At 51.9% G+C, this 12970-nt stretch overlaps 1 protein-coding gene across 1 annotated transcript in view; it reads left to right on the top strand.

Annotated features, from left to right (window-relative positions):
* Window positions 1-5497: 5497 nt before the first annotated feature.
* The window catches only part of LOC122388168 (zinc finger protein squeeze-like), a 57151-nt gene continuing 49678 nt past the window's right edge, over window positions 5498-12970 (top strand). Inside the window, exon 1 of the mRNA XM_043379017.1 lies at window positions 5498-5608. Within this exon, the coding sequence (XP_043234952.1) occupies window positions 5582-5608 (27 nt within the window). The 5' untranslated portion in view covers window positions 5498-5581. The remainder of the gene's footprint in view (window positions 5609-12970) is intronic.

The raw sequence follows: 12970 nt of genomic DNA, 5'->3' as shown, positions 1-12970 counted from the left end.
GTAACTGACTTACATGCATACTTAAAACAGTGACGTACCCAAGGGGGGGGGGGGGGCACGGGGGCCATGGCCCCCTCCTGAGCGCCCTCGGCGCTCAGGGGGCCCCTCAGGCCCCGGTATATTTTTTCAAACACTGGATAAAACGTCTTTTACTAGGAAGAAAAAATGATATCAAAGTTTCATTTATGTGCCCCTGGTTACCCGAGGGGCCCCTGATGACCCTATGGGCCCCTGCAGTCATCCGAGGGCCCCCGGTTTCCTGAGCCCCTGGTCGCCTAGGGGGCCCCTGGTAGCCGGGGCCTGGTCGCATGGGGCCCCTGATTGCCTGGGGTCCCTAGTCGCCTAGGGGGCCCTGGTAGCCGGGGGGCCTGGTCGCATGGGGCCCCTGATCGCCTGGGGCCCCTAGTCGCCAAGGGGGCCCCTGGTAGCGGGGGCCTGGTCGCATGGGGGCCCCTGGTTGCCTAGGACCCCTGAGAACCCCTGGTTGCCCGGGGGCCCCTGGTCGCCTGGGCGGCCTGGGGGCTCCCTGGGTGACCTAAGGGCCCCTTCGGAAGCAGGTGGCCCCCTCCTGGGCGAAATCCTGGGTACGTGCCTGACTTAAAATATAGTGGTACAAACGGCAGCATCAATGCAGTATTTCAAACACTTTTTGGTAGCAACCAAGGACAAGATCGGACATATTTTTAGTTTATTATTTTTACTTCTAAGTTCCTATTGGCTAGAGCACTTCATGGGCCGGATAAATCCGTTATCCACGGATAAATCCGCGGACCGGATAGGATTGGATTCTAAATTTGTTAAAAAAGAACGGATATGGGCGGGCCGGATTTGGGAATTGAAGGTTGAACCCGGATCAAAACGGATCAAAATTTTAACATTCAACATTGAAGTTAAAAATTAACCTAATGTGATAAGCGGCAGCAGAGGTTTGATTAAAGTAATAGGCATCATTTTATGACACTCACTTGTCACAAGACTTGTCTTCAAGTGGATAATGTATGCAATGTATGCATGGTTTTTGGAACCATGATGGTCTATGAGATGTATGGCTGTCTGGTCCCTTAGATTGAATTTGTTAGTCCAGTTTTGGGTGAAACCAGTTATTGGTGAAACGGATTATTACGGATATTTTTTGGAAGTTTGGCTGCAATACGGGCCATGGGTGGGCCGGATTCTGATATTCAAAGAAAGGCGGATAATGGGCGGATCTGGATATGACTTGCCGGATATGGGCCGGGCCGGATCCTAAAAAGCCTATCCATGAAGTGCTCTACTATTGGCTGTTATAAATCATTTATAGTAAAACGGACCCATCAAAGTAGTCCCAATATAAAGAATCATTTCTTTAGACAATAGCTCAACAACCTCTTAGGTATGTCTGAAAAAGTCATCGAAACTGTGCCAACACGCTGCACGAAAACCTTATGGCGCTTCCCTCTTTCACTCTCTGCATCTGACTGTCAGAGAACATATTTATGACCGGAGCTACTATCTCCCGTCGGAACACCTCACCCACCATCTGGCCACCCTTTCCACCGCGGCAGGCTCCCCTGCGGGCCGCGGCAGTACAAACCCTCCCAGACAGCGCTTTCCCCGGTGCCCGGCGTTCCCCTCAGCTAACCTTGAACTTCGAGGCGTTCTCTGGCGGCTGTCGACCCGCGTCCCGCCTCGCCGCCGCCGGCCGCCGTTGCCGCGTCGTTTTGTGGCTGCTGCGAGCAAGAAGTGCGGCAAAAACGGCGCCGATAGAGGCCGTTTTTGGCGTCCGACAAGAAGGCCGCCAACAAAAAGCCTTTCCCGCGCACAATGCACCCATTGGAAGCGATCGCCGGTGTGAAACACGCCGCTACCGACAGGTGAATTCCTTTGTGGAGGGTATATCGAGCACGTTTTATTTGCTGCAATGACAAAAGTCGTCCACCAGTGTCCACAATAACCCGCTGATTTTCTCACCGCAATGGTATGTTACGGCGGAGTGTGGTGCGGGTGGGTACATACTGTGCAGCATTAGCCGGCAGCCGACGTTTGCCTGGGAGTTAGACTGTCCCGCAGACAGCTGAGTTCTGCGGCGCAGTCTACCAGGCCAGGCACGCCGTGCAACTCACCTCTGCAGCGCGGCTTGCATCGGCTCGTGGTGGCCAGGACGCCGTGCGCCAGCACCAAGGCTTCAACGGGTTTCGGTGCATCCTAGGCTTCAAAGATAAGCGGCGATGTAGAGCCGTCGCCGCCGACACAGGAGGAGAGCCGTGGGAACGGCGGGTGCCGTCTGCGCCGGCTTTGTTCTGACCGGACGCGGGCCCGCTTCCGTCGGCGAGCTTTTCCCCTTGCCGCCGCCGCCGGGCTTGTTGTCCGCATTGAATTTTCAAACGGCCGCCTCTCATAGCGCGGCCAGATGTTTGTCGATCACAAGACGTGGACGCCGCATGGCGCGCGGCCCGCCGTCGTCTGGCCGGTGCATTTTTCCGCAGCGACCGGCCGGACCAGTTTTTGGTGGAGGAGCCATGGCGCCGCGGCCCGGCCGGCCATTGTATACCGCCGCTGGGGCATCCTGCCGGCTGGACTGTGTTTGGGGCTGCCGGAGGCGGCTGGTGGAGCGCGCCGCCGCCGCGCCGCGCCGCCACCGAGGCCAGTTTTTGCCTCCGACAGCTCTCTCACGACCGATGACAGCGGCGCCGGTGCGGATGACGCCCTTCCTGACATTTTCCTTCACATCTAGCGCCGCCTACCCCTCCGCGGCTCTCGGTGCCTGGCTCAATGGCTGCATCGCTGTAATAAAGAGCCCGTTCGGATGATCATTGAAAGGTCCCATCGTCGGTATAGGATCATCATCAATGTGCGTTGTATTTCCGGTGTTCGTTAGTGGTCGTCGATGTTAACGAGCGGCTGGACAGTGGACATCCTTGCAGCCGCCGCCTTTTGTGTTCCGTCGATTAAGTAATTTTACTTCTGGCTGTTGTTCGCTGAGGAGTGTCGCATCAGTTGGCGGCAAATGCGGAAACATGCTTTAATCACGCCACCCACGTGTGAAGAAATGTTCCAAGAAAGGTCTGTTTGGTATGGCCGTAAAAAAGCCCGCACCATGTTGCATATCCATTCGAATACCGAGATGTCACACTGGCATGTGTGGGATTTCACCCAGCGAACAGCGAGCTTCATTTGAGGTAACTACTGCATGGTCAGACACAGCTCTTGCTTATAGACCGTATCCAGGCAAAAAGCTAACCCTTTCCGGCGATTCAGTGCATAAATAATGAAATAAAAAAGTAGCAGTGCTAACTGGCGTGACTTATTGAAGCCCCATTCACGAGGGCGCCTTTGAATTGCGATACTCTGGAACCACCCACCTACATAAGCGTGTCGTACTGACGTCAATACTCATACCGACTTCGGTCCAAACCGTATAAGAATGTCGGTAGGGTACTTTGGAACGGAGCAAATTTATCATTTTAGATTAAAACGCGTCATGCTTTGTGTATTTTAGTGAAATATCAAGCATTGCATGAGTTTTGTCGATATAAAATCACTCGCTTCACCTTGAAATAAAAATAGCACGAAAAAAAAAACGCAAGCCACATATGTCACTAAACACAGTCCCCATCCAATAGCATTGCTTTCATGCTGGATCGTTTGCCTAAGGATGTAGCGCCCATGCCAGCATGTATGTAGGTATGGGCGCCATTAGAGACTCGGTCCCCGGAAGGACTGCGGCGGGTGTCGAACTGAAGGACGGCGGTAAAGCCGAGGGGCCCCGGCAGCGGCGGAGGGGCGGGGGTGTCCTACACCAGCTGTACACAACGTGCATACATGTGCCGGAGACGGTGAGGCAGCTGTCTGCGCGCCGTTTTTCACGCAGTCTAACACCTGTTGTGTCGGAAACCCTGCCGGTTCACGGCAGCAAAAACCGCGGCGGCCACGACGCAGCGCCACTGCCGGCCGGCCGGCCCGCGCGCGGGCTCCGCGCGGGTTCAACGTGGGCCGTGCGGGGAGATAGGCCGGCTGAGGCGGGATAGGGAGCTGGGTAGATGAAGACGTAAGGCTAGCGCTTTTCAAGATGTCCATCCGTAAGTGATGATACAAAAAGTGTGACGAGTGACGACTTGCTCAAAGTTATCGAAATATCACTTTATTGAACTTTGAGGTCAAAACTTTTCCAGTTGAAGTACTTTTAGGTAAATGCTTATATTTTCCATAATTTTGAAAAGTAGAATTACTTGGAAATATTTTTGAAAAATATGTTGTGCTGAGCAAAGCGCCAGAATACAAATGAAAAAAATACTTGCAATGGAAAGGCCGCGTGAGAATAATACCCACTGTTGCCAGATAGGTCAGTTCGTTTCCAGGTGAAATCAGTCGGTTGCCAGGTAGCGTCTGTTGCCAGGAGACGAAACTGGCGCAGACAGCGGCATCAGCTGGCCGCCGCCCGATGACATTGGCCCAGAGTTTTTGTGTTGCCGTTTTTTCGGCGTCGGGAGTTTTTCCTCTGTCTGGCGATCATGGAGCAGACGCGTAAAAAACGCCGCCCAATGCCAAGGCCATGGTCGATAGCATTCCCACCCTGCCATGGAACCGTCTACTCCAGTCAGCTGTGCATGGTCCATAGTTATTTTGGCAGCGTCTTACCGTAGTGGTAATGAATATTGTTATTCAGCACACTAGGTTTTTATCTGGTAAAAGAGTACTAAAGTAATCCATGAAGATTCCGCATCGATAAGGAGAAAATCCTGTTGGAACTCAACAACTCAACCCTCAACCTGGTGGGAGGGGGGGGGGGGTAGACAAAACAGACACCGTACGACTTTTCCTATAGTCATTTCTGCTTTACATTTTAAATAAATTTGATTTGTCTTCTGCAATGAGCTTCCGAAATTGCCCAGACCTTTCGGTCTTTTTTCCTTCTGTGACCATTCTTATTGTCCTAAATCATTCAACCTCCATGTCCAAATACCTGCACTCGAAGAGTTCCCCAACATTTACCCCTCTCCCTGATTCCTCTCTCCCACCCATCCCTCCTCGACCTCTCAGCCCTGACCCCTCTCTCCCTAACCCCTCCCCTTCTGACCTCTCTTCCTTACCCCTCTCCTCCTGACCCATCTTCCCCGTACCCCCCCTCTCTCTCTCTCTCTCTCTCTCTCTCTCTCCTTCCCCCTGACCTCTCTCCCTAACCCCTCTCCTCCTCGACCTCTCTCGCCTTGACCCCTCTCTCCCTGACTTTTCTCCCTGACTCCTCTTTTCCTGATCTCTCTCTCTCTCTCTCTCTCTCTCTCTCTCTCTCTCTCTCTCACTCTCTCTCTCTCTCTCTCTCTCTCTCTCTCTCTCTCTCTCTGACCTCTCTCTGTCCTCTCTCCCTGACCCTTCTGCACTGCCCTGCAACACGCACTGGCAGCGTCGGGTCGGCGGGCGGCGCGGCGCCGAAATAAAAAGCCCGCCATATCGATCTACCGCTGCGCCGCCGCGCGCCATGGGCCTGCAACGTTGCAAATGTTGAAATTTGGCCGGGCTGAGTCGGGCCGGCGCAGCGGCGGGGTGCGGACCGGGCGGCAAGCTGGCGACCAAGGCGCAACCCATCGTAGACTATGAGACCTACATGCTGGCCTTCCTGAGGCTACTCGGGGTGAGTCGAGGTCACGGCTCGTCGTGACCGGCGGGGCCGACGGGCGGGCCGACGGACTGCCCGTGACGCGGAGGGTATTTTGGGCCGGGTCTCTGATGGGTTTCGGCGGAGGTGGCGGCGGTGGCGGTCGGTAGGGTGGGTGTGAGCCGTCACTGCCAGCCGGAGGCGGTCCCGTCGCTCACTGTGTGCATGCTGTGAATGGTGCACGTCCCACTGGGTCACCGACCCGGTGCAACAAGTGGCGTCCCGGCATACCGGCCAGGGTACTCAGTACTCACCACTTCCATATGTTACCGAGCTTTGATAGAAGTGCAGTTGCAGATAACTGTTTGATGGAATTCTAGCTCCATTTTCAGTGATCTATTTTTGTTACCAAAGGATGCAGGCGCGATAGTGCTCGTTGCAATGTTCGGCACTTGGCCTGGCTCGTTTTTGCATGTTGGAGTGAATCCAGCCCGTTGACTCATACTAAACAGGGGTTGTCGTAGTATCAAGGGATTTGACCCATTTGGCCCAGAGCCAGTGGTTGATTGGTTCTGGAACACGTATTTATTGTCCCTAAATTGTTCATCGGGCAACGCCTCACTTTAGGAGGAAGTGAAGATTGCGGGTCAGGAATCGGGATGTACTTCACTCTAAGTGCAGCCTGGCAAGTACTACTAAATACGTTTTGCACTATTTCCCTCATACCTTGATCATAAAAATACCCCACGCCTCAGGGATGATCAGCATTCGATCATTCAATGCTATGAGCGATTCCAATGAGCCTTGACTCAACAACAGACTGAAAGACAAATCCTAAACTCCGATCCAATGCGAACGCACCGCCGTGTTTGCCATGTCACTCTGCTGCGAAATAATGAGTCCAACTTGGACTGACAGGCTGCCAATTAATTAGGCTTTGTTAGACTCATCGATATTATTAGCTGCAGCGGACATGGACGGTGCAGGCTATGGGTCGTCCTGTGGAGTCTGGAGAGGGAAGAGGTCGGGTCAGGGAGGTTGTGGGTGGGTCTTTGCGATATCTGTCCTTGATGGTGTAGCACTTAAGTGGGCATTTTTGATGCATTGTGAAGTTGAGTAAAATATATTAATTTGTCGACAAATAAGCTTTAACAACGGAATTACAAAAAGGGGTTATATCCTTTGACCCTTTTCACTATTAATTGCTGCACCTTACATGGCAAAACCAACAACCTTTTTATGTTTCTTTGGTGATAATTGTAAACTCTTTGTAATGCTTTCTTCTAAGGCAATTTGTAAGCAGGTACGGTCAATATCTCCTTTGGGGGCCCGAGAATTAAACATAACGCACTTCCTTTGCCAAAAAAAGGTACTCGAGGCTCCCTATCACCTTATGTCCTATGAGGAGCTTAGTCTGAAACGTCAGTGAAAATTACTGAATTCCGTGACTCTGGACAGTTTTTTTTTACCAGCTCAGCAACATTTTAACAGCTTTTTCCATTGCACGAAGCTTATAGGTACAGAAACAAAGCACTCGGCGTAGTGCAGAGCTCTTTGTTCGTCCCTCGGGAACTAATTGGAATAAGCATAACCTCGATCGATATTACAGGGGCCACCGTTCCATTCAGTCACGTAATACGCAGGTAATCCAGGAATATATATCAAACTACAGACCAGAAATCCGCGCGCGTAAACTCAGGCATAGTCCAGCGCTAGTGGAAAATGGAATTATGCAGATACGTGAAAAAGACACGCTATAGTTTTGTCTGCTTGCTATTTGTAGCGCGAGGGTACCTACATACGTGGTCGGAGACAAAGAGTTTCAAAACGCAATGTCCTTTGTAACAGAGCCTAGGAAGCCCTATTAGTATCTATAGCGAAGTTCTGTTCTTGGACGATCTAAGAGAATACCAAAATAATTTTATGAAACGTTGCAACAAGACTGAGTAAGTAACATGATGTTTTGCAACAACCATGCAATTCTGTACAGCAAGTTACACCCATAACTTCCAGTCTACATATATTCTTGTTGATAATAAATAATTATTTACATCCTATCAATGCGTACTATCAGTGCGTACTTCCTACACAACAGTTAGTTGTTCGCTATGAGTGTCTGTCTGTCACATTCTTATCCCAACGACTATGTATTCCTGTTCAGCTATCTAATCTTATCAGTCTAACTACACACTAGCCTTACTCCCTAGCCGACGCCACTCTGCCCGGAGTTCTGACAGCGCAACCGGCCCGGCTTTCTTCCCATATGTTTAACCGCGCTTGGTATGCCCATGGCACCAAAGCTGCACCGGTCCGATCCCCTCACGTTTTCCTTGCTGGATTTGGGCACCGTGCGGATTTTGTGGGGCTTCTATCTCTGAGCTTCTCAGCTCTGAGTTTCTAGCTCGCGTCGAGCTGTGCGAGCTACAGCCCGGCGAGGCCGGCCGACGGGGGCACTGCCCTGCCGCCGCCGCCGCCGCCGACGCGTCGGTCAGTCCGAGTCGGAAGAGCAGAGTAGCGTCGACTGCGGCGGTGTGCGTGCGAGCGCGTGGTATCGACCGTCCTCGCCACGTGGGCCACTGGCGCGCGCGCGGCACAAAGGCGGTGACGCGCCCGCGGGCATCAGTCGAGGTCAATGGCAGCCGGGTAAAAACCCGAGGAAGAACGAAGACGCCGTCGGCGCCGGCGGGGGTGGGGCGCCACCACGTGGTGCCCGCAGGCGATCGAACGACGGGGGTGGCAACAGTCGGTCACAGAGAGGAGAGAGGAGGTGGCGAGGGGGAGAGAGGGGGAGGGAGAGAGTAGCCACGCGCCGAGTGGCGGGGAGGGGAGATACGCAATGCAATATCGAGGTATTATAATTTGGTCCATGGTAGGTACTCTAGCTATGTAACGTTCATGGGCACTGAAAATATTGGACAATCTCTGCTTGAAACAAATGCTTGAGTTTTGCTTATGCATGAATACATTTATTATTACACTGATCCTAAATAAATATTGCTATTAGGTTACTCTAAAAATTCTAGCAAGTGAGGGCTAAGAAGAAATAACTCAAAACAAGCACAGAAGTTGGTTTCTAGCCTGAACTATTTACCATTTCTTTGTTCGGAAATGCATGTGTCATCAGGCAGTTTCTAATCAAAGCCATCTGAAATAGTCTTTCAAGCATGAAGCGGATGTAAGTCTCCATGGCCTAACCTGTTCTAAAATAGACATTGATTTCATTAATTTTCAAACTTCTCCCGAATCCGTTAGAGTCAACGGAGGCAGGAGGCGCACGCTGAGGACATCCGCAATCTCAAACCCTCCTCTTATGCCCTCCCAGCTGAGGTGGTGAGTGGTGACCTCTCTCGTGACGCAAGGACAGGTGCGGGTCAGTGACCTAAGGCGCTGCACTGCCAGAGAAAGCTGCACGTCGCACAGACTCGCCAGTGATCGGCGGCACTGCGCGGCGCCGACCAGGCCAGGCCAGTGGCCACTGGACAAAAACTCGCTCCGAACGGGGCCGCAAAAAGACGGCCAGCGACCAGAGAACGGCCATCGACGGTCCAAACGACCGGCCGGCGGCGACACGGAGTGACCGGGCACCAGCGAGCGGTCACTGTGGACCAGGGACCAGAGACTAGTGACCAAAGACCGGGCACCAGCGATTGGTGACTGTTGAGCAGAGGCCAGTGACTAGTGACCAAAGACTTGAGGTCTGAAATCGGAGCCTAGCGACCAAAAGCAGGCATAAGGTTTTCAGGGACCATAGAACAGAGGTCATGGACCGAGACCATCGACTGGTGACGACAGCATAGCGAGTGGAACAAAGAACACGTAGATTGTATTGACAAAATGTCTGTTCGGAGCAGGTCGCCTTCTAAACGCAAGCATGTGAGAAGGCATGGTCACTTGCAGTACCGGTCGTGGGTACGGCATTTCAACCATCAGTAAATGAGTCATTCACCAGCACCAGATCCCATCAGCACCAGAGTCCTCCTATCAGCACCAGCGTCCTGCCACCGACACCAGCGTTCAGCGGAAGGGGCGAGCCATTTTCGTTCGCGGCCCGGAAGTGGAATATTAGGCGCGACTTGCCGGCGATAAAAAGCCAGACCCCCAGCCCCGGTGGGGTGGGGTGCACAGGGGAGGGGGAGAGGGGTGACCGGCGCATGACGCTGTGACGGTCACGTGACCGGGCAAAAAGCCTGCCCTCGGGCTGTGAGACATCGACGGACAGCGATGGGGAGGGAGCGAGGGGGAGGATTGGATGACTGACACCGTTCACTGGGTTCGCTCAGGTAAGCCCCATACCCTGGAGGCTGGGGGAGGGCATCATGGGGAAAGACACAGCCAGTGAGACTAGATTCGACCCATACAGCGCACACCAGTTGCTGCAACTCCAGTGAGGGTCGATAAGTGCCTGTCACTTCCCAATCAACCACCCCCTAACAAAGCTTAGTACGAACAACCATCTGCCTCACGGACCCCTCTGTGCACTGCAGCAGGCAGCAGCACTGTCACTGAATAGGAGGTTTTCGGCCACCACCTCCCTCCCTGGCGTGTGCCGGTGCGTATAAGCCGCGCTGATCCGGCGGCGGGACCAATTAGTTGCAAGTGCAATAACGTGCTGCAGTCGGTGCTCCAACGCCGAGCGGCAGGGATACCGTTTGTGGGGAGCATGTGTCACCTCCACGGCCGGCCGGCGCGCGCGACAGAGGAGGATGCATCAAACACAATGGATACCCGGCACACATGCAGGCAAAATGGGCCAGTAATACCTACCCGCTAGTGATTAAAATGAAATAATGCGTGCTGTTTTCTTTGTTGCTTCGCATGACTGAAATGATTAGCCTTCATTGCAAGTGGTTACAATTTCTTTTGTTTAATGTGCTGAGCTGGTTGTTTACTTTTGGAGCTAGTGGACGAGAATCCTTTGCGATCTTTATGACCGAACAGACACAAAGGTACAAAATAGCAAACCGTGCCGGGTGCCCCCTATTTCGAAGTCAGGATCTCTCACTGCCACCTCTAACTGCTACATAGACACCAAAGATCCCGCACAGATTTGTAGTCGAGCCTCAGGAGGAGCATCCAGCTCCGTTTTAACGTTTTTATCGCCACGCGTTCTTTGACCTCAAGGCGCCGGCACCGCGAAGAAGTCATCAACACAGACATAAAACGTCCTCCGTAAAACGGCACCCTTTTCATTCACCTTGCGGCGCAACGCCTTTCTCTTCATGTCAGCGACCCTGCCTGCGTGTGGAACGAACTGAGGGAGCTCACCTCTGACTAGCAACATCATTGCACGATGCTGATGGCAACTCCGCGAAACGGATTTTCTCTATGACATGCATCTTCTTAACCCAAATGCAGCCGATATGATTAATCTGCACGTCACATTCGCCGCTTCTTGTGCGGCTTTTTGCGGCGCGCTCAGCGGCGGCGCTGATTGGCTGACGGGCGGTGCGGGCAAAAAGACCCCCTCGGGCGCCGGGCGCCGCCAAGTTCAGGTCTGGTGTCGACTGGCCGTGGCGCTGTGGCTCAAAGAAGGGGTACAGACTGGGCACGGTGCTGACCGAGCTGATCCACTGCCACCCTCGCTCTGCCGCGGAGTTGCAAAAACATTGTCACAGTTTTTACTCATCTTAGTGGAAAGAAGAAGTGATAGAGTGATCGTTGAGTGGGTTACGTCAGCACGTGTGAAAGACAGCTGCAAGATCGTTGCAACTTGTGATAGTTCCGTGAATTTTCCAAGCGGTAGTTGTGATAATCGACTGACCCTCGCGCCGTGGCGGCTGGTGAGCCTATGTCGTGAAGCAGTGAGCTCTTCAGTGTCTTCGTGATGTCCCAACGGATCCGGTGACGTCTAAGAGCGGGTGATTGGCTGCTAGCCGTCTCCTCAGGATTGTCTCCTGATGGCCCTCGGCATGGCCACCGGTCAGGAGACATACGGGCCCGGTCAGGAGCTGCGAGGAGCCGTTGGTGTCGGGGAGTTTACCACGCTAAAGCCGCACTATTTTGGGGCGCCCGCACCACCCCCGCCGCCAGCAGCCTCGCGGGGCATGCTGCTGCCGTTCGAGGAGCAGGTAATGCCGGTCAGAGTCGAAACAATTATATCTTTAAAGACTTGGGTGGATTTCAGATATTGGAAGGTTGTGTTGTGCATTGTTGATAAGATTATTAAAAGGATGAAAATAACCTGTTACTCATATCTAGAATAATAAAAAACAATATACATTCAACCTTCCTTGCATTCGTATTTTGCTACAGGATAACAATTGTTATCTTGTACCACTGAGGAAGTGCAAGGCTCGAATATATATTGTCTTTTTAACTATTCTAGATATGAGCAACAAATTCTTTTCATCTTCTTTATTTTCCGTTGATTCTTTAGTTTGTATGCAATCCAAAACTCTATATCAATCCTTACATACTGCAAGCAAGTCACTTAAAGGGACCCTCCCACCTTCAAAAAAGTTTATGAATTTGCATGAAAGTGATGTCGCTCGGTTCAGAAAGAGCGAAAACGAATATCTACCAAATTTCACCGAAGAATATTCACCGGTTTTCAAGATATTAGACTTTTACTTTTGTTTACTTTTTTGGGATCTCCGCTGTTTCTAGCGACTTTATTTTAGAAGTGCGGCGTTTGCGGCAGATGTTGCGCGCAAATAGCATATACCACCGCGTGCTACAAAACGTTTTAGTCAAACATTTAAAAATCGTTAGATATCTGCGCTGACGTCACACATTCAGAGGGGTATTCCTAAGCATTAGCCCCTCTGAATCAAAATGCTGCAATTTTGAAATTCAATATTTCCGATTTAAGGCATTTCTCGATGTTGTGGGTGCCGAAACCGGTAATTGTGAGCCAGGGACCCCATTTTGGCTTTCTCAACTCAAATCTAATGTTAAGGTGGGAGGGTCCCTTTAAAAGTATCGAGGCACGAGGATCTGAATGTAAAAGCGGGTGGGCCAATAATCTCTTTTGAAAAATCCAAACATGCGGTGCATGTAACAGCTCGCCACGTGCTGCAACGCAAACCATAACAATTCTAATCGGGAGCTTTGTGATATTCCGGAACCGGAGATCCCTCAAAACAGCCCCATGACCCTTCCCCTTCAAAAGGAACCTTGTGACCTTTGTGCTGCATTATTGTCTGTATTTTGTTGGTCCGTAGTACTTACGAACCGTCGGAAGCCATTCTTCAGTGAAATATTCCACACGCTTGCACCAGCTTAACATGAAAAGAAAAGAAAGAATCACCAACGGTAGGCCTAATGGCCTGACGACATTCACAAAATGTTCGGCTAATGTGTTTAACACTCAACTTCAGCGCCTCTGTGGCGCAATAGACGCTCCATCAGTTCGCCTTATGCACAGCCAGCTATGTCAATGTGCTCAAATGTTCGGTA

Source organism: Amphibalanus amphitrite, unplaced genomic scaffold (genome assembly GCF_019059575.1).
Source record: "Amphibalanus amphitrite isolate SeventyFive unplaced genomic scaffold, NRLGWU_Aamphi_draft 000311F_arrow, whole genome shotgun sequence".
In the NCBI taxonomy this organism is placed as follows: Eukaryota; Metazoa; Arthropoda; class Thecostraca; order Balanomorpha; family Balanidae; genus Amphibalanus; species Amphibalanus amphitrite.
This window is presented reverse-complemented; position numbering and strand designations above follow the sequence as displayed.